At 36.6% G+C, this 24,150-nt stretch overlaps 1 protein-coding gene across 2 annotated transcripts; it reads left to right on the forward strand.

Annotated features, from left to right (window-relative positions):
* Positions 1-190: 190 nt before the first annotated feature.
* On the forward strand, positions 191-23,987 carry LOC137953075 (ADP-ribosylation factor GTPase-activating protein AGD3-like). 2 transcript variants are annotated; one of them, XM_068800283.1, is made up of 19 exons: positions 191-961; positions 2,390-2,466; positions 4,138-4,238; positions 4,913-4,983; positions 6,991-7,053; positions 7,182-7,226; positions 15,404-15,469; positions 15,613-15,660; positions 15,891-15,986; positions 16,182-16,223; positions 16,942-17,157; positions 17,507-17,638; positions 18,996-19,226; positions 19,401-19,487; positions 19,574-19,915; positions 20,014-20,159; positions 20,242-20,344; positions 20,714-21,219; positions 23,499-23,987. In XM_068800283.1, the coding sequence occupies exons 1-19, from the start codon at positions 917-919 to the stop codon at positions 23,614-23,616; spliced, it is 2,535 nt and encodes an 844-aa protein (XP_068656384.1). In that variant the 5' UTR covers positions 191-916; the 3' UTR covers positions 23,617-23,987. The 2 variants fall into 2 exon arrangements, with proteins under 2 accessions (XP_068656384.1, XP_068656392.1); XM_068800291.1 differs by lacking the exon at positions 191-961 and having other exon boundaries at positions 2,396-2,466; positions 4,143-4,238.
* Positions 23,988-24,150: the final 163 nt, after the last annotated feature.

The raw sequence follows: 24,150 nt of genomic DNA on the forward strand, positions 1-24,150 counted from the left end.
TTGGATATTCGTGAGGCCAATTTGGGAGGGAGGTTTTATCCAGAGAGATTAAAAAAAACGGCGACAGCATGAGGGAAGGACGAAGGGCATGATTCGATCTTTAGTTTAGGAGCGCGGTCGCGGGCCCCACGGAGAGGACCTTCCCTGTAAAGGGTCTGGCGTCTCTCTCTAAAAACTGTCAGGTCGGTGGCGAGAAGCGGGACGTATATATGAGCAGTTGCGCGACCGTCAGCAAAAATCGCAGAGCTCGCACGCTTTTAACAGCAAAAACCCTACAAATCCGGGCAGAATAAAGCGAGGAAGAACGGACGCATTTCGCCTACCGTCGTTCTCTTTTCCTCTTTCTCTCCTTCTCTCTCGGCCTTCTGCCTTTCGCCCCTTTTTTTTTTTTTTGTTGCTTTTTTGTTTGACGCTTTTACTGTTCCCTCCTCTTGCTTTATCTTTTTGCCGGAGAGATCTTCTGATCGTTCCATTTTGGTTTTCGTTCGGATCGACCAATGCCGGGCTTTTTTCCCCTCTGAGACGCGATTTCCCTCGGTTTCTTCTCTTTGCCGGAGTTTTTGTTTTTGTCAGCGGTTCCTCCGTGAGGTTGTGGGTTTTGTTTAGGGTTTCGGGAGCAGGGCGGGTCGAACGATCCGAAGCCGAAGGAATCGAGCTGCTATATTCGGGAATCAAGCTTGTACGAGGAGTTTTACTGAATTTTAGAGGTTCTGCTGCTGGTTTTAGCATCCTTGGCGCAAGTCGTGGATATTGATTTTGATGAAACGGGTTTAAGTGGGACGATCAGATTCTGTTATACTGGTTTGAAACTTTGTTGTGTTTCTTATGGGTTGGATTGGTTTTGGTAGAGGAATTGAGTGGGCAGTGTAATGTATATGTGGTTTTGTTGGCAAAAAGAGTAATTGAAGCTGTCAGGATGCTTTTCCCTAAACTTGACGACTCTCCGATGTTTCGGAAGCAGGTGACGACTATGGATTCGATTTGTGGCTGTGTTGTAACGTTGTTATGTCTATACTTCAGATTTTTAACACGATAAGTTATTGTCCCTTTAGTTACTGTGCTGAAGTTTCTGTTTGGACCTTATGATATTATAAAAAAAAATGGCTGTTTGAACTTCCATTAGAGGTGGTAAACAGGAATAACACTGGCGCACCCTATGGACCTAACTTTTCTTATTAACTTGTCCACTCGTCGTATTGATGTGACTTACGAACGCGACCTTTTTTTTTTTTTTGTATGAAACTTCAAATCTCTTTTGTCCTTGTCAGTGGGTGCACATGCATTAGTTTTTTTTTTTTTTTTTTTGAATTGATCGTTGCACTTTATGCATTTCTTTCTTTGTAAGGCTATAGGAATTCTGCAGCAGCAGTGAATGTGGTAGCTTACGTGAAATACTCTATATGATGGTTGTAGTAAAATAGGTCAGACGAATTTGTTTTCATTTTCAATAAATACAAGATGCTTCTCTCGCTCTTGTCCTCTCTTATTTTTCTCCCCTTCTATCCATTTTGCTTTACTACACTTTCCAATGATTAATATTGTCACTGGAAAAATAAAAAGGTGGAATAACTCCATTAGTTGGGTACACCACCTTGCCAAAATTCCTAATGGAGCAAATGGTTCAGTTCAGTTGGAATAATACTGTTAGCTGCTTTGATACCATTGGTATATCATGAGCGGGAGGTACTACATAGTCTCTCATATGGGGTTTTGATTTTTGACTCGGAAATGCAAACTTTTGTGGTTACTGTCCTGAAAAGCGAATGATCATAACTAAAAGCATCCTAGAAGTAATAAACCATGAAGTATTCCTGTGTACTTTTGTCTCCAATGTTTAGTCTCCTGGGTTTTAGTCATCCTTTAAATAGGATGAAAATGAACTCTTGGTCGGATAGACTGACTTCCATTTGTTCATTGGTAGGAATCACTATTTCTGGGGAAATTCTTATCATTCAAGTGGGTAAAGAATAACTCAGGTTACTAAGTTAAGACCATGCAATATGAGATCTTAGGAACTTTAGAATTAGCATTGATATTCATTTTTGGTTAGTTCATTTTGGTTACCATGTTGCTTGTATACGGGGCTTTAATGTGAAAAAGTTTTGAGCATATGTAATAAAGAAGTTAATTCCATATCTAAGTTCTCTTTGTTGCACTGACTATTGTTCAGTTCTTAAGTTATATATGAAGTTCACATTGTTGCAATTGTAGCCACCCCCCCAAGAAATAATTAGTTATTGCAACTGGTCTGCTTAAAATTTTAGATCTGTCTGTTCAAAATTTTCTTTCAACTATTCTTTGGATGCCTATGAAGTATAGATATGACTGCTTCTTTCTGTTCAATTGTTTGCTTGTTGCAATATAATGACTGAATTAATATGACTTGCAGATACAATCCCTAGAGGAGAGTGCTGAATCATTGAGGGAGAGAAGTCTAAAGTTTTACAAAGGATCTCGAAAATACACGTATGTCTACATTTTAAGACTTTCTGTGTATCCTATTCTGTCCTTACTTTCTGTTTGATATATCTGAATTATTTTAGGGTGTTCCATACACCAAATCTTGGTAGGTGTGACATGAAGAATATGAAAATATGATCTTTTTTTATTTATCACAATGGCTATTGACTTGCTTTGGTTAGATTGGTGTTTCAAACATTTTGGGGATAATCTTGGAAATACAGAAAATTGTGTCCATTCATGCATGTAATCTTAGAATTGCTCTTTCTCTCTCTCCCTCTACCTCTCTCTTTTTGTTCTTTTCTATGAAATATGTGTGTGTCAGTAGAAATTCTTGGTAGCTGATGATGTCCTCAGGTCAATTTGGACAGAAGTAAGCGCCGAATGGTGATAGCTCAGGATAAAGAGTTGCAAGCATGTATAAGAAAGGAAAACTGAAAATATACAAAGACGAAGGATGGTGTGGTGGCTGACACTGATTTGGGAGGAGGGGGAGGGTCATGGGGAAATGGGTTTGACAAGAGCAAGCTGTTTCTAACACTCCAGACACTCCCCTCCTGGCGAGGGTGCCAAATTTTTGGTGTCCTTGGGTGTAGGGATGTGAGAAAAAGGCTGATCAAATCTTTCAAAATAGAAGCTTGTATGAAAAAGGTGACTGTCACATGGGGTGGTTTCTAGTGTTAGGTCTTGGGTTCAAGTTACACCAGGGTGGTGGGTAATCTACATTAAAAAGAAAAAAACGAAAAGAAAAGAAGAAGCTTGTAGGTAGCATTTTTTTGTAACTTGATTTATGAAAGACTGAAATGGCTTGAGGTGGGCTATATGCTCCATGAATTGGAAGCACTTGTTTCACATAGTTACTGGAAACAGGAGTATATCTCAGCCAACTCCCATGACCTTTCTCCCTTTTGATTGAATCAAACTAGGCCTCTACGGAAGCTGACATGGAAAGCCAGATCTTGGAGGATGTGCTTTGCCATTTGTAATTTGTAACTCAGAACCCTATAAATAGCAATGGGGGTTGAGCTTCGACCCCAACACAGAGTTATTTTCAGACTCTGTTTTTTCACATCTCTTCTCTCTTTCTCTTCCTTCAAAACCCTAAACTCATTATTTCACAGTAGGCTTGAGTGGCTCTCATTGAAGTTTGCTTTCATATTTGATAAAGCAAGAGATCTTTGCCATGACCTCTAATTGAGTTTCCTGCCTTTGAGTTGTTCTACTAGCAAATTTTGAAGCCATTCATTTGGCCAATGAAGGTTGGAAGACTTAACCATTATATTATTGTTGTACCTTTTCTTATATAATCTCATCCTTACTTCCAATAAAATTACCTTTTTTTTGAAAGTAAAATTACCTATTTCTCAACTAGGAGAATGTATTGACATGTTAGTCGGACTGGCAAGAAATAGAGGAAATATGACAGTGACATCAATGGAAATGGTGATGAAATAATAAAGAAGCCATTAAATGATGACACTAGCTAAAAAGTGAAACTGACCAATGATGAAGTGGAAAGGAGGTGGCTACTTTTAGCTGGTCTCAGCATGGTTGGCAAGATTCTGATGATGAATACTGAACAGTGATATTGTTTAGTCTGCATGATTTTTTCTTAGTTGTTACAAGCATCATGATTCTTGGTTTGGTGCTTATTCTGTTCCTACAATTTTATATCAGAGAAGGTCTTGGGGAGGCATATGATGGTGACATAGCATTTGCTAGCTCTCTTGAAACATTTGGAGGTGGCCATAATGATCCCATCAGTGTTGCTTTTGGAGGTCTGTTTAAAACTTAAGTTTCACAAGCACAAATTCTACTCTTTATCTTCTAGACCTGTTATTGCTCATTGATTAGATTTACCATTGCTACTATTTTCTTAATATTTATATGTTTGAACTTTGATAGATTGAACTAAAGTTAGAAGCAGAATGGAGGAGGATTCATGTTACTGAACCCGATATAATCGGGATAAAGCTCTGATGATGTTGATTTTATTTGTTCTTCTCTGTAGCATAGTCTATTCAGCATCAGTTTCTGTTGCATTTCTTTTGACTGGTGGAAGTTATTGCCAGTTATGTATCAGTAGTCATATGCCATGCATGTTTCATTTGTCTAGGGTTGTTTGGAAACATATGAACAAAAATCTAGTTGAAGTATAGCTTCTCAATTCATTCATACATCGAATTTCTCATATTTGCGTGTAGTGTAATATTTGTTTAAATTTTAGATGTTTCCAAAGAATAAGAAAATGTCATTTGTAAAACCTAAATTAGGAAGTGGACAAAATCGTTTTTTTTTTTTTTTTAAATGAAGTGGACAAAATCGTTACCGTTCACCGCTAGTCGTTGATATTCTTTTGACAAAATTTTCGCTTTGATTCTGCAACCCTTGTCATGAAAAACGTGGATTTGGTTTATTTTCTACAGATATTGATGAAATTGTGCTTTCTCAGGTCCAGTTATGACCAAATTTACAATTGCTTTAAGAGAAATTGGAACATACAAGGAAGTCTTGCGATCACAAGTATGTTGCTCTTGTTTTGCATTTGGTGAAAATCTTGCTACTACAACCTTCTTCTTTTAATTGTTTTGTGTATTCATTAAAAAAAGAAGTCATATGTAGATAATAAATAAATGAAACTGTGAATTTTGCTTTCTTAGTAGATTCTTTCATTTAGGATACTAACTTATTGCTTTGCCCTGTCAAAATTGTTTCCTCTTCTAATAACTTTGCTTCCTAACATAATGGCTGGTCCTCAGTCCTCTATCTTCAAATATAGACATTTCTGTGGTTTTGTACATTGATTGTTTCTTTTTATATGTTTTATAGTTCGATGATGCTGACTTTGTATTCTTTTCTCATGTATGTGAAATTTGATACTGCTTGTTTTTTTTTTAACAACAGCTAAAAAGAAAACAGACTAGTGTACAGTAATGCATCCATTACGTGGCAAACCAAAGAATAGAACCTTTTCAAGACAACTGGGGCAAAGTGTAATTATTCTGTGATGTAGAAAAAAAGAAAACCTGAGTTAATTTTTCTGTCTGAGTGCTTATTTTTAACTTTGAGGCGGTAGAAAAGAATTTTTTTTTTTTTTGTTGTTGTCAGTGATATTATTTAACCAAATCTCCCCAGTTTGGGTTGAAAAAATTTCTTGCTGGTGTAAGAATGGGGTTTCATGTCTTGCTTAGTAAACCTGGGTTAGTTTTTCTGTTTGAGTGCTTATTTTTAACTTTCAGGCAGTAGGAATGAATAATTTTGTTGTTCATGTTGTTGGTGTTATTATTTAAATAAAATTCCCCAGGTTGGGTTGAAGAAATTTCTTGGGTGGTGTAAGGATGGGGTTTGGTGTCTGGATGAGCCTTTTGCTGCTTTCTTGTGGTTCCTTTTTCTCTAAATTTATAAAAAAAATATATCTTGAGACAAGTTGAAGCGCATTCCAACCTAACTGACCTGGATAGACACTGCTGCTTGCAAGCACATAGTTTGGATGCCTAGGCTTTGGTAGTGTTCCTATTCGTACTTCTTTGTATTCTGCCCTGGGTTTACTTAGACGTTGTATGGACGTTCTTCGAAATGAATTCTCTTGTATGCTCTTTTTTTGGAATAGTTTTATGGGGTTAATTGCTTGTATATCTGTGAGATATGGGATTAATTGCTTGTTTGGTAATTTAAAGCTTTAGTATGGTTATTTTTGTCATTGACATATAATTTTTAGCAGAATTATGAAATAAGGATAAGTCGGTAACTCCATTGATTTTAGAAGGGTATGTAAGCATTAATTCAAAATACAGGGGTATCTAAGATATTTGTGCCTTATCTCAAGAGTATATAGGCAATTAATGCAAGAATGATATCCTCTTTTGCTATAAAACTGATCATTGCCATCTCTTATATTACCCCAATATACATAAATCATACTCCATTCGTATTTGTGATAATTACTTTGAGGTACAGGTATTAGTTATTACTTACTACTCGTTCTTTCTTTGGTGTTACAATCTTGTCACTTGTCCACTACTTGGTTTTGCACATTTACTTGGATTACAACATCTATTTCTACTCACCATGACAACATGGAATACTGAAATTGATCCACCACTTTGGTGCTGCATCTTGTGGTATATGTGAAAAAAAGCATGTGCTAAAATGGATAACATCACCCACAAAAGGATTGCTTTTGTTTACAATGTACACAGTTTAGGCTGTCAAGAGGACCCTACTCTCATACCCCATGTCAGATGAGTGAAAAACGTAATTGGCATTGGGCTGCTCGGTTATTCATTTCCACTCAAATCTTGTATTCTTTTGTTTCCATGATATATTTCTTCTGTCTGACTGTTTGAAAAACATTTATTTTGTTCTTTTTACTTTTCTTTTTCATGTATAACTTTCTATATGCGCTAATTGTTTCACCTAACCTTGTATGCCAGTAAAATGATGCAACAGCATGCATGTTGAATTGTGAATCCAATTTAATTATGTCTGTTCCTGTTTTAAACTTTCTGATATCTTTATTGAATTTTACAGGTTGAACATATGCTAAATGATAGATTGCTGCAATTTGTTAACATTGATTTGCATGATGTCAAGGTACTCATGAATACTGCTAGCCTTCTAGAGCTTTATTCAGCCATTCCTTCTTGATATGGCGAGGTGTCTATTATGGAGCTAATCATAGGAGCTACTAATTTTCCTCCAACAAACCATTCTTTGTGCAGGAGGCTAGGAAGCGCTTCGATAAGGCAACTCTTCAATATGACCAGGTGAGCTTTTGAGGATTCTTTATTGCATTCTGATCTTTGTTAACCATTCTGTTCTTTATTATTAAGCTGAAATATCTTATATTTGTTACTAAGATATTCTATGCTTGGACATGTTCTTATTTTTTATTTTTGACAATTTTGTTTTTTTCTTTGTTTTAGTAATTTTACTTTGATGATTAATGCAATTTTTATTGATAAAAGGAGTTTACATGCAAGAAAAAGAAAAGAAGAGAGGTAAAACCTAGTAAATCAAAAAACTAAGTGTGAGAAGCACTATATGACGAATGTGACAAAACTCTGAGAAGTTGATGCTGTACCTCAAGGTGGGGATTGTTGTTTTTTTACACTAATCTAGATCTTTAAACCTGAGTGGATTATAAGGTGGGATAGTCGTTCAGTGATCAGTTGGATTACTTGGGCCTTAGGCTCAGTGGTCACGTGGGTGGGGAGTTCTAATGTGAGTTCTTGTGTTCAAGTCTCACCAAGGGTCAGATGTCCATCTCCTTTAAGACCCATATTTTACAAGAATGGCAACTCCTTCTGTCGAGTCTTCTCAAACTTCAATTTTGATTGAAGTTCTCTTGGAAATCCGGGAAAAGCTGGATTTGGAGGAGTACACCCCTTATCACATATGCAGGCCTATTGGGAATTTCTGATTCCATTTCACCTGAGCTTTGTGCACTTCTTCAAGGCCTCATCATCCACTGGAACTACCTCAACGGCCCACTCCTGGTTGAGGGAGACTCAAAAGTGGTGGTTGATTGGTGCTTATCAGATTCTATCCCACCTTAGCTCCCCTGGGATTTTTTAATGAGATAATGAGTATTGTTTCTCTCCTAGTTTGTAGTTGGTCTCAGATTCCTAGATGAGCAAATTCTTTTACTGATTTGCTTACTAAACAGGGAGCGTCTCTCCAATCCCTTGTTGTAAAGGGAGTGCTCCCCTTATCTGTTTTATGTTCTTGTTGTAATGAAATATTACCTTCTCAAAAAAATAAAGTCTCATAAAGGGTAAAATAGGGGAAGAGAGGAGGGGGTGGGGTGCATGTAATCAATATTCAAAAGAAAAGGTAGGATGGTGGTTCTGCAGACTTAATGTATCTCTTTATATAGTGGTGATTGCTTAAGAGCCTGCAATAAGGTCAGCAGGAATATGACAAATTTTATGTGATGACTGTTAAGGAAGTTAGGCCTCTACTTTCTATAATGGATCCCTGAGGTTCCATTGTTGCCAATCTTTTGTTCATTCCTGTATTGCTTTATGCTACCATCATTCGTTAAGACATTAAATTTCCTCTTGCCGGTTTGCTGTATGAGCAGATATTTTATGTAGAATATCATCTGAAGATACAATTATTATTTTTTTCGCTGCAATTTGTGCCATTCCTCTCATCCAGGGAGGAAAAAAACTGTGTCACTTATTTTTTTTGAAAAAGATGTATTTATATTAACAAGAGAAATTAAAAAAATTGTGTCACTCCTCTTATCTGGGGACGTTCTTTCTTTCTTTTTGAATGTTGTAAAAGCTTCATTGTACTAAAAGAAAAACTTACATAAAAATAAAAGAAGAAATAAAAAATACAATCAATTAGCATGACTGAATTTACAACCAACTGATGTAATGATATAACCTTCTTTGCTAATTGTTCTCCCATCAAATTTGCTGATCTTGGAATGCTGCCCATGGACACTTCTCGAAGAAATCTCTAGTCAAACCTCCAATGTCGCCTGTTTTTCCCTTTCTGCATGAAATTACAACAGCCAAGATGCCTTAAAAAATTAGCTGATGGTTAAAATGGTTTTAATAAATTAACAGTCCTTGCTCCACTGGCCTTAATTCTGTTTCTGTAGAATCTACTAAAACAAATAGTAGTCCTGAATAGGATAACAAGACTTATCCCTCGTGATCTCGTACTATGCCTCCAATTCGACTTTGCCTTGGGTTACGTTTAGAACTCCCATCGGAGTTAAGCTTTAAAGAATGCAATGGTGGGGGTATCCAAACTTCCACTGTTAAAGGTCTACTGTGCTTCTTATTCAACAACAATGATTTTCCAGTTTAACCCAGAAGAGATCCTGTGTAATCGATACTTTCATCAGTAAAGTTGTGTCCACATGAGCACAAGATGTATGGGTTCCTCAATGACAGAAGATCTTGCTTCCGGAGACGAGGCTCTCTTCTTTTTTTTTTTTTTTTTTTTTTTTAAATGATGCTGATTTTTATTAAGGCAAAAGCTCAAGAGAGCATATTATAAAGGAGGGAAGTCTTCCCAAACAATGAGAGAATGCTGGGAAACTCCGAATTTTGCCAATTTATCAGCCAAAGAGTTGGCTGATCTAGGAATGAGATTCCAATTACATTGTGTAGAAGATACAATGTCAGCAATACTATCAGTGATGAGACAAAGCTCTCTTGTTTCTTTCAAGCCACATAGCCCATAAGACAACAGCTGCAATGATTTTCCAAAGTGTGTTTCCCATTGATGCCAAAGGAAAAGAGAGAATTTCAGCTAACCAATCATTCAAATTTGATGGAAAACATGAAGCTGCAAATCAAGTTTCTGCCCTTGAGCTTTTCTGGCAGTAGTGCTGCATATGTGCAGTTATTCATTAATGATTTTGTTAAAATACCAGTTTAGGGGTATTTTGGTTATTTTTCATACTCTGATCTATCTTAGCTAATGTCTGTTAGTTAAATAATTACATTACACTTATGTTTCTAGTTTCATTCAAAACAGAGTTGTATTTTAGGAGTTATATGATTTTTTGCAACTAAGGGCAATTTTGTCCTCTTGTAATTATCACTTAAACCCTTAATAAAAGAGAGGGAGCTCATGCTTTTTAGGCATGAACTACAACACAGCAAAGGCTTCTTCTTCTTTTCATCTTCTCTCAACTTTCTCCCATTTTTTTCCCTTGAACTTCTTTCTTTACATGGTATCAGAGTAGTGAAGGTAGTCTTGGGCAGATCTTCTTCAGTTTTGTGCCTTCTTCTACTTTATTCTGCAATCACATTGAAGGTTCTTCAAAAGTTTTGGACTGGTAGGGTAAAAACTCAATTTTTTCTCATTTCTTCCTGCCATGATCTCTTGGTTGATGGTTCCTACTCTCAGTTGAGTGACAACTATGATTTGAAGCCTTTTAAGGGATCCTTCTTAAAGCCCTAGTTTCGTTATTGCCTACGTAGCCTACCCAGGACCTGTATCATCTTGTTTCATCATCCCAATTGCCTACGTCATACATTGTTTGTGTAATTAAGCCTCCTTTACTCAATTTTGTATCTGAATTGCAAAGTGCAATTGCTGTTTGTTGCTGATTGGGTACATTGAATGAAATTTTGCCTTAATTGATTTGGTTGTGGGGCCCACTTGCCTACGCAAGACAAATTGACTTGGGGAAGTCAGATGGCTGAATCCAGCACACAGTCATCCACTGGTAAGCCTGAGGGTCAGTTTTGTGGTAGTAGTAACAAAGGAAGAGGTTGCTCTTTTTCAACTCAAGTCCCTAGTTGAAATGATAGAGGGGATAAAAAATGCATTCATTGTGCTAGGTCTAACCATATTTCTGACAAGTGTTGGGAGAAATTTGGTATACCTACTTGGGCCAATTCTATAATCATAGACAGAGATGCCACCTCTCACTGGTTCCCATGATGAGTTTCAACAACTACTACAATGACTTTGCAAGTTGGCTACACCATTTACTACTTTTCTTGTCATTGAGTATGATCCTTCATCCTCAGAAAATGCCACAATGGTGAGCACATGCATGTATGATTGCATTGAATGTTTTCCCACTCTCCCTCCTAGATCATCGATTCATGGCCATCTACCCATATGTCAGGTATGTCCTCCTTATTTCAGTCTATCCTTCTATTTCCTTCATATCGCCGAGTTACTTTAGCTGATGGATCCACTTTTCATATTCAGGAGGAAGGTATTATTCATACCACTCCTCAGATGTCTTTAAATTCAGTTCTCTTTGTTCTGAAATTTTCGGTCAACCTCTTGTCTGTGAGTCACATCACTAAGTCTTTAAATTGTTCAATAACCTTTTCTTCTACTTATTTTGTTTTTTAAGACTTGCAGACGAAGATGACAATTGGTTCTGGGCATGTGAAGAGAGGCTCTACCTACTGGATAATGTTTCTATTCCCAAAGCTATGCACTCACTATTGCAGACTCCTCATACATATGGTGTGTTGGGGCATCCATCACCAGTTAAGCTATGTCAGTCATTTCCTTCCTTGCTAGCAGATATTTCTTTTGGTTGTGAATCCTGTCAATTGGGGAAACATCGTTGAGAAAGTTTCCTAGTTAGTTCAAAACGCAACACCAAATTGTTTGAATTAGTCCATTCTATTATATGGGGTCCATGTCGTGTTCCTAGTCCATTTGGATTCGAATATTTTTGTTTCGTTCATAGATTATTTTAGTCGGGTAACTTGGGTGTATCTCCTGTTAGAGAAATTTGAAGTATTTGATGTAATCCTGAATTTTTTTAATGAAATAAAGAATCAATTTGGTGTTTGTGTTCATGTTTTTCGTATTGATAATGGTTTGGAGTATCTCAATCAAAAGTTTTCATCATTTTGTGCTTCTCATGGTATTACTCATTATTGTCCTCAACAAAATAGGGTAGCAAAATGTACAAACAGACATCTCCTTGAGGTTACTCAGACATTATTATTACATATGAGTGTTCCTAAATCATTTTGAGAGCTGCTGTTTTGACCTCTTGTTTCTTAATTAAGCACATGCCTTTATCACTTTTACATGGTCATGTTCCTCTACAAGTTATAAACCTCATTGTAAGTTGTTTGATGTTGTTCCTCGTATATTTGGATGCACGTGTTTTGTACATTTGTTGGGTAATTTCTCAATAACTGTCACCTCGATCTGCAAGTGTGTCTTTCTAAGATATTCTCGTAAAAAAGGGGGTACAAGTGTTTTGACCCTATTTGCAAAAAGATGATATAAACTTCTTTGAACTTACTCCATATTTAGCTTCGTCTGTGAAGTTTCCTATATCATCTTGTCTCTCTATGGATAATTCTGTTCTTGTAGTAGTTTTGGATGCACTAGTTACATTAGGTTCATCTTGACCTCTTCAAGTACAGGCACCGCCATAGTGTGTTACCACATACTATACCTCCAGCAATTCCAGCTCTTGACTCCTCTCCTTCAGATCGATCATCGCCTACAAGTCCAGTTCCATCATATTTGGATTTACCCATCAATTTCCAAAAAGGTAAAATATCTTGTACTTTTCATCCCACCTCAAAGTATTAACTTTGATTTGTTATCCCCATTAAATCTTTTGCCATGTCCTTGTCTACTTCCGCTACTCGTTCAATACAGGATGCTTTATGTTCTTTTGAGTGAAAACAGGCTATGGATGATGAGTTATGTGCTTTAATGTCTAGGAGAACATGGCAGCTTTGTGATCCACCAACAGGGGCAGTTACTGTGAGGTTTCATTGGGTGTACATCATTAAATATAATGTTGATGGTTTTATTGAACGACACAAAGCAAGGCTGGTGGCAAAGGGGTATACATAGATCTTTGGTATTGATTTTTTGAGACGTTCCCACTTATGTCCTGGCTTACATCTATACATCCAGACTTACATCAACACATATATTGGTCTTTGTAGCAGTTAGTAAAGGATGACCTCTCTTTCGATTTGATGTGAAAAATGCCTTCGTATATGGTGATCTTCATGAGGAAGTTATATGGAGCAACCTTTTGGGTGTGTTGCTCTGGGGGAGATAGGGAAGCTAAGTTAGTTAAAGAAGGCTATTTATGGACTTAAAACAAGTCTGTGAGCATGGTTCGAGAAGTTTAGTACAATAGTGATGCAATTTGGTTTCTACAAAAGCCATTGTGACCGTTCTATATTTTTGCTCAAAAGGAAGATTGGTGTGGTTATCTTGGTGGTTTATGTGGATGATATTGTACTGTTAGGGAATGATCTTGAAGGCATTGTAGGCTTGCAATAGTCAAGAAGCACTTGGTAACTCACTTTCAGACAATTTGGGACCTCCGAAGTACTTCCTTGGTATTGAAGTTGCTCGCAGTAAAAAAGGTATAGTTTTTTCTCAAAAGAAGTATGTGTTAGGTATACTGCAGGAATATGGTGTATTAGATGCAAAACCAGTAGACACACCTACAAGAAATCAGTCATAATCTCCATGGCACACCGAGTTCTACTCTCAAGGACAAAACACAATACAAATGCTTGGTAGGTAAATTGGCCTATGGTATAATTACCAGGTCCGACATATCCTTTGTCGTGGGAGTCGTGAGCCAGTTCATGGAAAATCCTCAAAAAGTGCATTTAGAAGTTGTCTAGAGGATTTAAAGTATTTAAAGGGTGTCCCTGGAAAATGTCTAATGTATACTTAGAATGGCAAAGTTGATATGCTTGGATATTTTGATGTAGACTATACTGGTTTTAAATTAGATAGATGTTCAATATCAAGCTATTGCTGCTTTGTTGGGGTAACTAAGTAAGCTAGAAAAGTAAGAAACAAACAGTTGTGGCCAGGTTAAGTGTAGAGGCTGAATATAGAGCAGTGGCTCATAGAGCTTATGTGGATAAAATTTGTTCTTCTTGAGTTTGGTTTCCATATGCCAGAACCCACGACTATGAAGTGTGACAATCAGGTTGCTATCTTCATTACTAGGAATTCTGTATTTCTCGAGAGAGCTAAACATATAGAGGTTGATTGTCATTTTATAAGAGATGTAGTTATGCAAGGGAAAGTGGTAACTCCATATTTGAAATCATCATACCAATGTGGAGACGTGTTTACAAAGCTTTTGGGAAGACATCAACGCTTGTTTTCTGTGACAAGCTGGGATTGTTTGGTATCTATTCTCCAGCTTTAATGGGGGTGTTAAAATACCAGTCAAGGGTATTTTAGTCATTTCTCATACTCCGATTTATCTTAGCTTATGTTTGCTAGCTATGTAATTACATTACACTTTTATGTTTAAAGTTTCATTCAAAGCAGAGTTGTATTCGAGGTGTTATATGGTTTTTGTAACTAAGGGCATTTTTGTCCTTCTTGTAATTATCACTTAAACCCTTAATAAAAGAGAAAACTTGTGCTTTTAGGCACAAACTCCAATGCAGTCAAGGCTGCTTCTTCCTTTCTTCTTCTCTCAACTTTCTCTTCTTTCCCTCAAATTTCTTTCTTTATAGATTTAATACTCAGCAACAATTGATTTGTAAATTTTGGTGATGTGAATGGTTTAGTTGCATTAGAATTAAATATACTTAAATAATCCTTCATGATTTTTGTTTTAGTTCCATGAATAATTATGTTTAAGTAGCACTCATAGAATTGAAATAAGGAGAATCATCAAAAGGATTTTGTGCATGTTTGACTGAGACAAGCACTGCACTGGTCAGAAGGCTGTTGCTAATGTCATTTGAGGGACTGATAGAAATAGAGGAAGGTTGTGAATGGTGCGGATAAGAGTGGTGAGGAACGGCTTGAAGAAAACCAACCTAACCTTGGAAGTGGCTAATGTTGGTGAGAGTGGAGGAGGATCCATGTATCTTTTAACATTGTTGGGTTGAAGCTTTACTGAGAATGATGATTATTCTAGACCTGGTTTTTGTGCTAGTTTGGCATCTATAGTGTGCCTTCACATGCCATCTGCTGAAGGATCAAGAAAACAAGAATACCATGAAAGAGTCTGATGGGTGGAGAGGTTTGTTTATCTCTTTAGGATTTCACCCATATTCAGTTGAACCTTTTTTGGCAGTTCCTTTCTTAACAATGCTGGACCTGTGTATGATATGTTGGTAATTGTTTCAATTGTAGATAGTGACAGTGCTAAATTTACTTCTTCATTGTATGTTTGGCTGGAGTTACAGTGCCAATTGGATGGTAGGAGAAAGATGCTCATGGTGCTGCATATTTTGGATGTTTTTTCATTTTCTGCATTCGCATTGAGGGAGCAGTTTTATAACAGTTAAATGAGTTTAGTTTTTGGCTGTCATGGTTTGTGAATCTTTATATATGAGTATGGAGGTAGGATCTTTTGGCCAATTTATTTGTGATTTTTATTTTGGTATCTTGTTATTTTTTATTTTCTTTCAATGAGGATTTAAAGGATGAAAAATATTTAGATGTTTGATTGATTATTTTCACCATTTCACAGGCAAGGGAGAAGTTTTTGTCACTGCGAAAAGGTACGAAAATGGATGTAGCAGCTGTCTTTGAGGAGGTATCAGATAATTTGACTTCAAATGAATTGATGAATTATATGAATTTCAAGTTAAATGAAGCAATAAATTACGTTAGTTTCTCAATTCACTGGTTATTCATCATCATGAGATGATATTTGATTCAGTTATAGGCATATTCCAGGAACTCCACAATGCAAGGTCGTCATTTGAGCAGGCTCGATTCCATCTGGTTTGTACTGTTTTTGAACCATCGCTTCAGTCAAACATTTGACATTTTAATACAGATTCAACGTTTGATGCTTTGATACAAATTCAACATTTGATGCTTTGATACAGATTCAACATTTGATGCTTTGATACAGATTCAAGTGGCATGAGTTATGAGTTTCCGTATACAAAGTGGTTGAGTGAGTTCTAAGGTTAATTTCTCTTATTTTTGGCATATTTCTCTTTCTACAGGTGACTACCCTTTCTAATGTTGAGGCAAAGAAAAGGTTTGAATTTTTGGAGGCTGTCAGTGGGACAATGGATGCCCATCTCCGGTATTTTAAACAAGTGAGTCAGACAACTGAATATTTTGTTATTATATGAACTTTCTTTCAATAGTCACTACTATTCTCTATTTTATTGGTGAGTGTTTCTTTTGGGATGACTATTTTGCTTTTTAACCATAAGTTTATTTCTTGTCTTGCATTTTCATTTGTTGCTGATCATAGTATTTTTTGCTTCCTTTCTCCTCTTTTTTGGCAGGGTTATGAGCTTCTGCACCAAATGGAGCCTTATGTTCATCAGGTTGGAGTTTCTTGATTATTCACTAGCAATGTGATTGTATTTTTCACTAGCTATACAATTTGTGTGGTTTTTTAATCAAAATGTATAGTGTCATTATCATACAATTCCCTGAGGAGCTATTTCCGACCTAGGGGGTACTGTTTCTCACCATATTACCGATCTAGGGTTGCTGTTTGCTCACTTGCTACTTGTACTAAATTTATCAATTCTCCTTCTAATCCAGCCTAAAAAATGGAAAATATTTAAAACTCCCATGCTTAGTCATTGATGTTTTCTTGCTCATTGCTGCACAGCTGTCTTTATCAGTTGTTCTTCAGCAAGTGGTCAGTGATAGGTTGATCTGCTAGACTGATTATTGTGGCTGCTTTTGTTGGCTGGGATCAACTATAAGTTAATGCAACATGAAGGTGGCTAGTTATGTGCGTATTATGTGATTTTCAGGAAGTTTAAGTGAATGCACTATTCTGTTTTGAGGTTGTCCCCTGCAAATGTAGTATGTGTAGATATGCTCTTGGCTGGTACAAAATTGTTACTAGTGGTTGCAATAGCACTTTGGTGAAGATAAGTTGATATAAGTTATGATGTTCTAACTTCTAATGCCATAAAGGATTTGGCTTGCTTATTTCAGCTTAACTTCCGTTCAGAAAGTTCATATTTTTCAATGTTGCTATGGTTTGGATTAGCACTTTCTTGTTTCTAAATCCTTTTCTGTTTACAGGTTTTGGCTTATGCACAACAGTCACGAGAGAGGTCCAACTATGAGCAGGCCGCTCTTACAGAGCGGATGCAAGAATACAAGAGGCAGATTGATAGAGAAAGCCGTTGGTCAGGAAATGGCACCAGTGGTTCACCTAATGGTGATGGTATACAAGCGATTGGAAGAAGTTCACATAAAATGATAGAAGCAGTCATGCAATCTGCTGCCAAGGGAAAGGTTACATCTGTGACCTTCAATTAGAGAGTGCGCTGTTGAAATGTTACATCAGTTTTCATGAATCGCCAAGTTAATGGGTCTTTAACTAGATAGTGGTCAGCAGTGGAAACATTACCAGGGCACTAGTTTTCATGAATGGCCAACTTAATGGGTCTTTAATTAAATAGTGGTCAAACTTCTGGTTGATTGTAATTACAAATTAGCCTCAATTTTTAGATAAGAAATATTTGTTTCTCTTGGATGTGTGACATGGCTTAAGATGGTAGTGGTTGTCCTCATTATGTTTTAAGGATGTTATCAAGTATTCCTGGCCTTTAACTACATCTAATATAGCTTTTATTAATTCCAGGTTCAAACTATACGGCAAGGTTATCTCTCTAAACGTTCATCTAACCTAAGAGGAGACTGGAAGAGAAGGTTTTTTGTTCTTGATAGCCGTGGGATGTTGTACTACTACCGCAAGCAATATAGTCGGCCATCTGTAAGTAATTCCTTGGATTCACATTATTTACACAGTCAATTTAAAAAATATATATATTTTAGCCATATTAATGAATGAGTAATGTTCCCTGTAGGACAAACCCTCCCCCTTTGACCTTCCTTGGTTCTTCTTTGGGCGTGCTTTCTTTTTTTTCCTTTTCTTGTATCTTTTCCTTTCCCAGTTCTTGTACTCTTGCCTCCCTTCGAAGCCCTCTTAATGGAATCTTTATTCTCATTGTTATTAAAAAATACAAAATAAATGAGTAGTGTTATAAAAAAATTACTAAATTAGGAAAAGTATGCAGTATCTGGCTATTCCTGGGGAAGCAGACATAAGTCCAGGCAAATGGTGGTGATTGTCTTTTGATATCTTTGTAAAAGCTGGGCATGTTCCTCTCTGAAGGTAGGAGACCTCTTCCCAACTATTGAGTAAAGGATCTTTTCAAGCCCACACCGATGTGGGACTATTTTTACATACACAAAATTTTCTCTCTAGACAGGCTTGATGGGTGGCACACATGTATAGGGTAGTGGACTTTTTACCAGCCGACAATCTTCTTTTGTTGATGTACTTGTGAAATGATTGGCATTGTGGTTTGAAATTGTTTTTATTGAATATTGACACATAACTGAACTTGTCTGTCCATCCAAAGGAGCATGAAACCCAGCTTCTTATATTTATTAAAACCCACCTACGACAAGTGTGCACCATCAGATTGGAACAAAGAAAAGCCTCTAATTCTGCTTCTGGGTTATATCACTGATGTAATCTTAGAGCAACTGATCGACGGTGAAATTTTGGCATTTGGCTCAAATGTCACTGTATAACTGTATATAAGTCCGGTGTTGGAAGGGGAAATGCTCCAACATGTTAGGTATCTTTCAGTCAATTACAACCTTCACCTTTATGGTGGTGTAGCTTAGAGCTTCTGCTGCTTGAATATCACTCATGTTTGACAATACCCTCTTGAGGAAGATCATATGATGAAATGTGGGATGAAAGGAAGATGATTCCTTGGGATTGCCAGTTGTAGTCTTGAACTATCAGGTCCTGTTCCACATAAGCAAATGCAAAACATGTAAAGAAAAGAATTTCTTCTTAGAGTTAATGCTGCTGCAGAATATTTTGATGTAGAAAATACAGTTTTTTCGTGTGTTGGTTACAAACTCATCATTCTCGAAAGAAAAATGTTGGTTACACCCTAAACCCTGTGAGACTTGCACTTAAGACCTCATGCTAGAAATCCACGTGGCCATTGAGCCAAAAGCTACTTTTTTGAGAAATAAAAATTATGTATTAAATTTCTTTTCTTTTCTCATTTCCTTTCACTTTGTTTTAACACTGGTTATTTGTTTAGGGAGGTGTAAACCAGCTTTCCAGTCAGAGAGGTCATAATTCCTCTGAACTTAGTTCTGGGTTACTGAGTAGGTGGCTCTCTTCTCATTATCATGGTGGTGTACATGATGAGAAATCTGTGGCACATCATACAGTCAACTTACTCACATCAACAATAAAAGTTGATGCAGACCAGTCTGACTTGCGCTTCTGCTTCCGGATCATATCACCCTCTAAAAATTACACTTTACAGGTAAAGTTTCAAGATCAGGAGGATTGAATTACTTCAGGCATCGTCCATTGTGTCATATTCTATCCTTTCTATTTAATGTCTTAGTGTCTTTGGTGTTACCTTGCAGGGTGTTCTGAATTATTATGATGGACTTCAATTTTTATTTTTGATTAATTCCACTGTTTTCTAATTTAGGCAGAAAGTGCCATGGATCAAATGGATTGGGTGGAAAAGATCACTGGAGTGATTGCATCTTTACTAAGTTCACAAGCACCAGAACAGGTTCCCACTAGGGTGTTTATTTTGTCAGTGTCTCTTTTCTCTGAGGTATAACATGGACTTGACAAGTGGTTGCTACTTTGATTCAGCACCTCACTGTGAGCCCAATTGGCAGTGGTCACCACCGGGCTGCTAGTGAGAGCAGTTCACTGGGAAGTTCATCTGACCTTGATCATCTGGCAATTGAAGAACTCACATCAGAGAGGAATGTTGTTACTGGCAACCATGAACGCTCAGGAAGAAATTCACAACAGTTACGGCTGAGTGCCAAGCATGAGAAGCCAATTGATGTGCTGAGAAGAGTCCCCGGGAATGATAGGTGTGCTGATTGTGGTGCCCCTGAGCCTGATTGGGCCTCACTAAACCTAGGTGTGCTTGTTTGCATTGAATGCTCTGGGGTTCACCGTAATCTTGGTGTACATATATCCAAGGTAAGTCCTATTCAAAGTTTTTCTACTTGGCTGTTTGCTTACAATGCTTTGATTTCTTATAATTTTTAAGGTTGTTATTTACAGAGATGTGATTGCAGGTGAGATCACTGACCCTTGATGTAAAAGTTTGGGAACCTTCTGTTATAGCTTTGTTTCAGTCTCTGGGCAATACATTTGCCAACTCCATCTGGGAGGAATTGTTGCCATTGACAAACTTTTCGAAAGGCGATGACACCTCTACAAGGTTACAACCTTCTCCTGTTTCCTACTGGCTACCATGTACTGCTCCTAAAATCATTTCTTAGTCTCACAGTTTGTCTTTACAGTTCAAATGTGTATGAGCGAAGGCAACATCAACATCATATATTTCTTGGCAAGCCTAATTATTCTGATCCTATTTCAATAAAAGAGAAGTTCATTCAAGCAAAGGTATTGAAAAAAATATATTTTCACATTTAACTATCTTATTTTTTCTTCTTTATCTACCAGATGTTTTTTTTCCCTTAGCATTTCGTAGTAGTGTATGTTTCTGTAACCTTTTTATGAGACCTATCAGTAACAAGCTTGAAATGTTTCCTGGTCTCTTGAAAAAGCGAATTTGTGTTTGTAGCAGGGGTGTTTACTCTCTCTTTTTTTAGGTACTATAGAAATAGGAGTTGTAGAAGTAATGAATATCACGTCATTGTAGCCATTCTCATGGTTCAACAAGCTGGCACTTGCCATATTGCATTTCAGAACTGTATTAGTTGGCTTGTAGGAGATTCTCCTGCTCTCTAACCAGATCTTTTCTACTATCAGTATGCAGAAAAGCTTTTTGTCCAAAAGCCGCGTAGCGGTCAGCATCTTCTTTCTTTGGCCTATCAGATGTGGAATAGTGTTCGTTTGAATGACAAAAAAGCAGTGTACCGTCTTATAGTAGATTCTGATGCTGATGTGAATGCTGTCCATGGGCAAGCATCATTCAGCACGTCTTTGACCCTAGCTAAAGTCATGCTTCTGAATGAGCGATCAACTTCTTTGTTGGATCGGAGTGCAAGTTGCATCACTGAGGAGTCTTTGCACAAGAATTCTACCAAGACATCAAACAACTCAGTTGACAGTTGTGAGGACCACAAAGAAGTGGATGAGTGTCTTGAGGGCTGTTCCCTACTTCATCTTGCATGTCAGACTGCAGACTTGGGCATGATAGAGCTCCTATTACAGTATGGTGGCAATATTAATGCTACCGATGCGAATTGTCAGACTCCACTTCATCACTGCATCCTGAGAGGCAGATCTGCATTTGCCAAACTTCTTCTCAGCAGGTCAATAACACAAACCTTAGCTTCTTATGTCTCTTCTTTGATATGCAGTGTTTTTTGTTTATCATGTTTTCATCTATTTGTGCTGCTCAGCTTCATCAACTATTCTAGACTCCGACCTAGCAAACATTGATGAAGAAAAAAAGTGTTAGCTGTAGACAACTAGTCCTATTTAAAGTAATTTTTTATGAAATAATGATCCATTCATTTTAATAATTTACTAATAATTTTACATCTTGGTCTAACTTAACACAACAAAAATAGTTCTTTTGTATTAATACATTTAATTTGAAAATATCAGATTAAAAATGTGAATTTGAAATATATTAAATTGAAAACATCAAATGTTACGAAAATATATCTTTAGTGTTTTTAAATTTATTTAATTTATTTCAAAATATAATATTAAATTATTTTAAATAATTAATTTAAGGAAACTATGACCAAATCATGAACCAATTATTCTAATAACATTTAAGTATTTTATTAAACTAATATAGTAAATAGGTATATTATTTAAACAATGTTATCATAAACTTCATCTATAACAGTGATATGCCTTATGTTATCTAATATTAACTTTGTATAATTTGTGGATTTAACCCATGGTACTTCAATATTCAATTATTTAAAAATCCAAGTCCATCATACCACATTAATGCCCAACTTTTGAATCCTTTTGGATTTAGTCAAATCTCATTAATCACCAATTTTTAGAATCCATAGACATTTTAGGATTTTGCAATTCCATAAACTTAAAATTAACCGGATCTCTAATCCAATCTCACTAAATCCCCCTTAGGAATTATTGATTTATCCAAGGATGAATTGGAAGCTCTCCTCCAGGGGTTAATAGCTTTATCAGGATTCTTTTCCAGTCCCCTAGTGGTTGAAGGGTATTCGGCTGCGATCATCAGTTGGTTATTCAAACGAATCCTGTATTTTGCTGTGGTCCTTCCAGTTATATCATTAATTGTACACCCTCTTCTGTCAACAACAATAATCACTCATCACTAGTTTGTTATTAGGGGTCCTTTTGACATGACTCTGTTGAATTTATGGAAAAGAGAAAAACTTTATTGACTTGTTATAATCAGAGTACATGAACTCCTATTTATAATAGAGGAAAGTAACAGAGTCCAATTACAATTAAACTACCCTTGTCCCAATCATACCTAAACTCGAACACTTAAAGACAAGTCTTAACATAATTAAATAACTCAACATGAATAGAAGATTAACATAACTAAAACACCTTTAAACTGAAACTCTTCTATGAGACCTCTTTCCATAATAATTGTGGCTCTGTATGACTTCTTATTGTGAGAGTCATGTAAGACCCCCTCCTCTTAACTTCTTTTCGAACTATTTGGTTATTCAAACGAATTCGGTATTTTGCTGTGGTGTTTTGTTCTTCTTCCAGTCTTTACTTCTCATGTCATTAATGGTACACCCTCTTCTGTCAACAGCAATAAGACACTCATCACTAGTTTGCTCTTTGGGGTTCTTTTGACATGACTGAACAATCTCAAACGACTTATGTCCTGTCTGTATGTGCCACTGCTAATATTGTTTTCTGATAGTTTCATCTTGTAATTCTCTTTACTGAACATCATTTTCACGTTCTCATCTCTGCCTCGATCTTCTATGGATGTTGCTTCTTCATTTGCCTTAATATTCAACTCCTAAATGAGGATGGTCTTACTACTACTGTAAAGTTGTGCCTTCATCTTTTTCTAATATCTGATGGTATCTTGGAAAAGCTGGAGAGACCTTATGAGCTATATCTATTGGCAGTTATTTCACATGAATCATGTTTTCTTGGATGTATCTGGTGAGGTCATAGTCATATATTCTGTTTTAGATAGTATATTTAAGAAATGCCTCCATATTTATATTTTTCTTTCATATATTAATGGAGCACCCGTTTCAAGAGGAGACCAAAACATAAGTGGTATGCAAGGATGAATTATACCTTTTTTCTTGTGAGAATTAGTAATTTTCTGTGAGTGTTATGTATGCTTTTAAAAAAAAGTAAAATGTTACAGAGTCTCTGCTTTTTATTCTGGAATTAGATCTATAAATACATCGAAGTCCAGCTGAATATACTTGATCTTTAAACCTCCAAAGAAATAAACGTGCTTCCCTCAGAAAGATGGGAAATCATGGGGATTGATTATGGTTAAAGTGTCTGTGGTTCAACAGGCTCCTTTCTATTTTCTGCAACTAAATGTTAAAAATCCTCTTATCTTTATAATCAATCAAATTTGCTACATTGACAGAGGGGCAGATGCACGAGCTGTTGACAAGGAGGGGAAAACACCTTTACAGCGAGCAATTGAAATGGGGACTTCTATTATTGATGAAGATGTTATTGCCCAACTAGCAGAGAACAGATGACAGTGTCACTATTCCAAGAAGGTTAAACACATTAGTTCCAGTATAGAAGGCAAGTCCAGCAAATGGTAAGCTCCTATGTTGTTGTAGTTTAATGAAACATGGTCTTGGTCCCTGATATAAGAGGTTTTGCTTTTGGAATAGCAGGGTACTCGCTCACTTTATGTATGTTTATAGTCACTTTTATTTTACTTTTATTTTTTTGTTTTTTCTTCCACCCCTTTCCCCAGCAAAGCTTGAGAGCTGTAGTTTTTTTTTCCGGGTTTTGTAATTTAAGTGTCCATTTGTGGGGTTTGGTTTGCTGCATCCAGCCAGTAGGCTGTGTATTCTTGTACATTCAATTTTATCACTATTTGAGTTTTGTTGGATGTTAAGCATGGGTCGAAAGCGTGTGTGGACGTTTGGAAATCCCAGATCACTTTTCATTGCTTTTTATATTTAGATATCCACGGATAAAATGTCATGCTTGTTAGTGGGACCATTTAGTTGATTCAAAATTTCTTTGGTGGGTGACTTGCTTGTGCCTGTACTGGTTAC

Source organism: Aristolochia californica, unplaced genomic scaffold (assembly GCF_029961685.1).
Source record: "Aristolochia californica isolate CCGP_79_NKW_82.1479 unplaced genomic scaffold, dmAriCali1.0.hap1 SCAF_1, whole genome shotgun sequence".
Classification (NCBI taxonomy): Eukaryota; Viridiplantae; Streptophyta; class Magnoliopsida; order Piperales; family Aristolochiaceae; genus Aristolochia; species Aristolochia californica.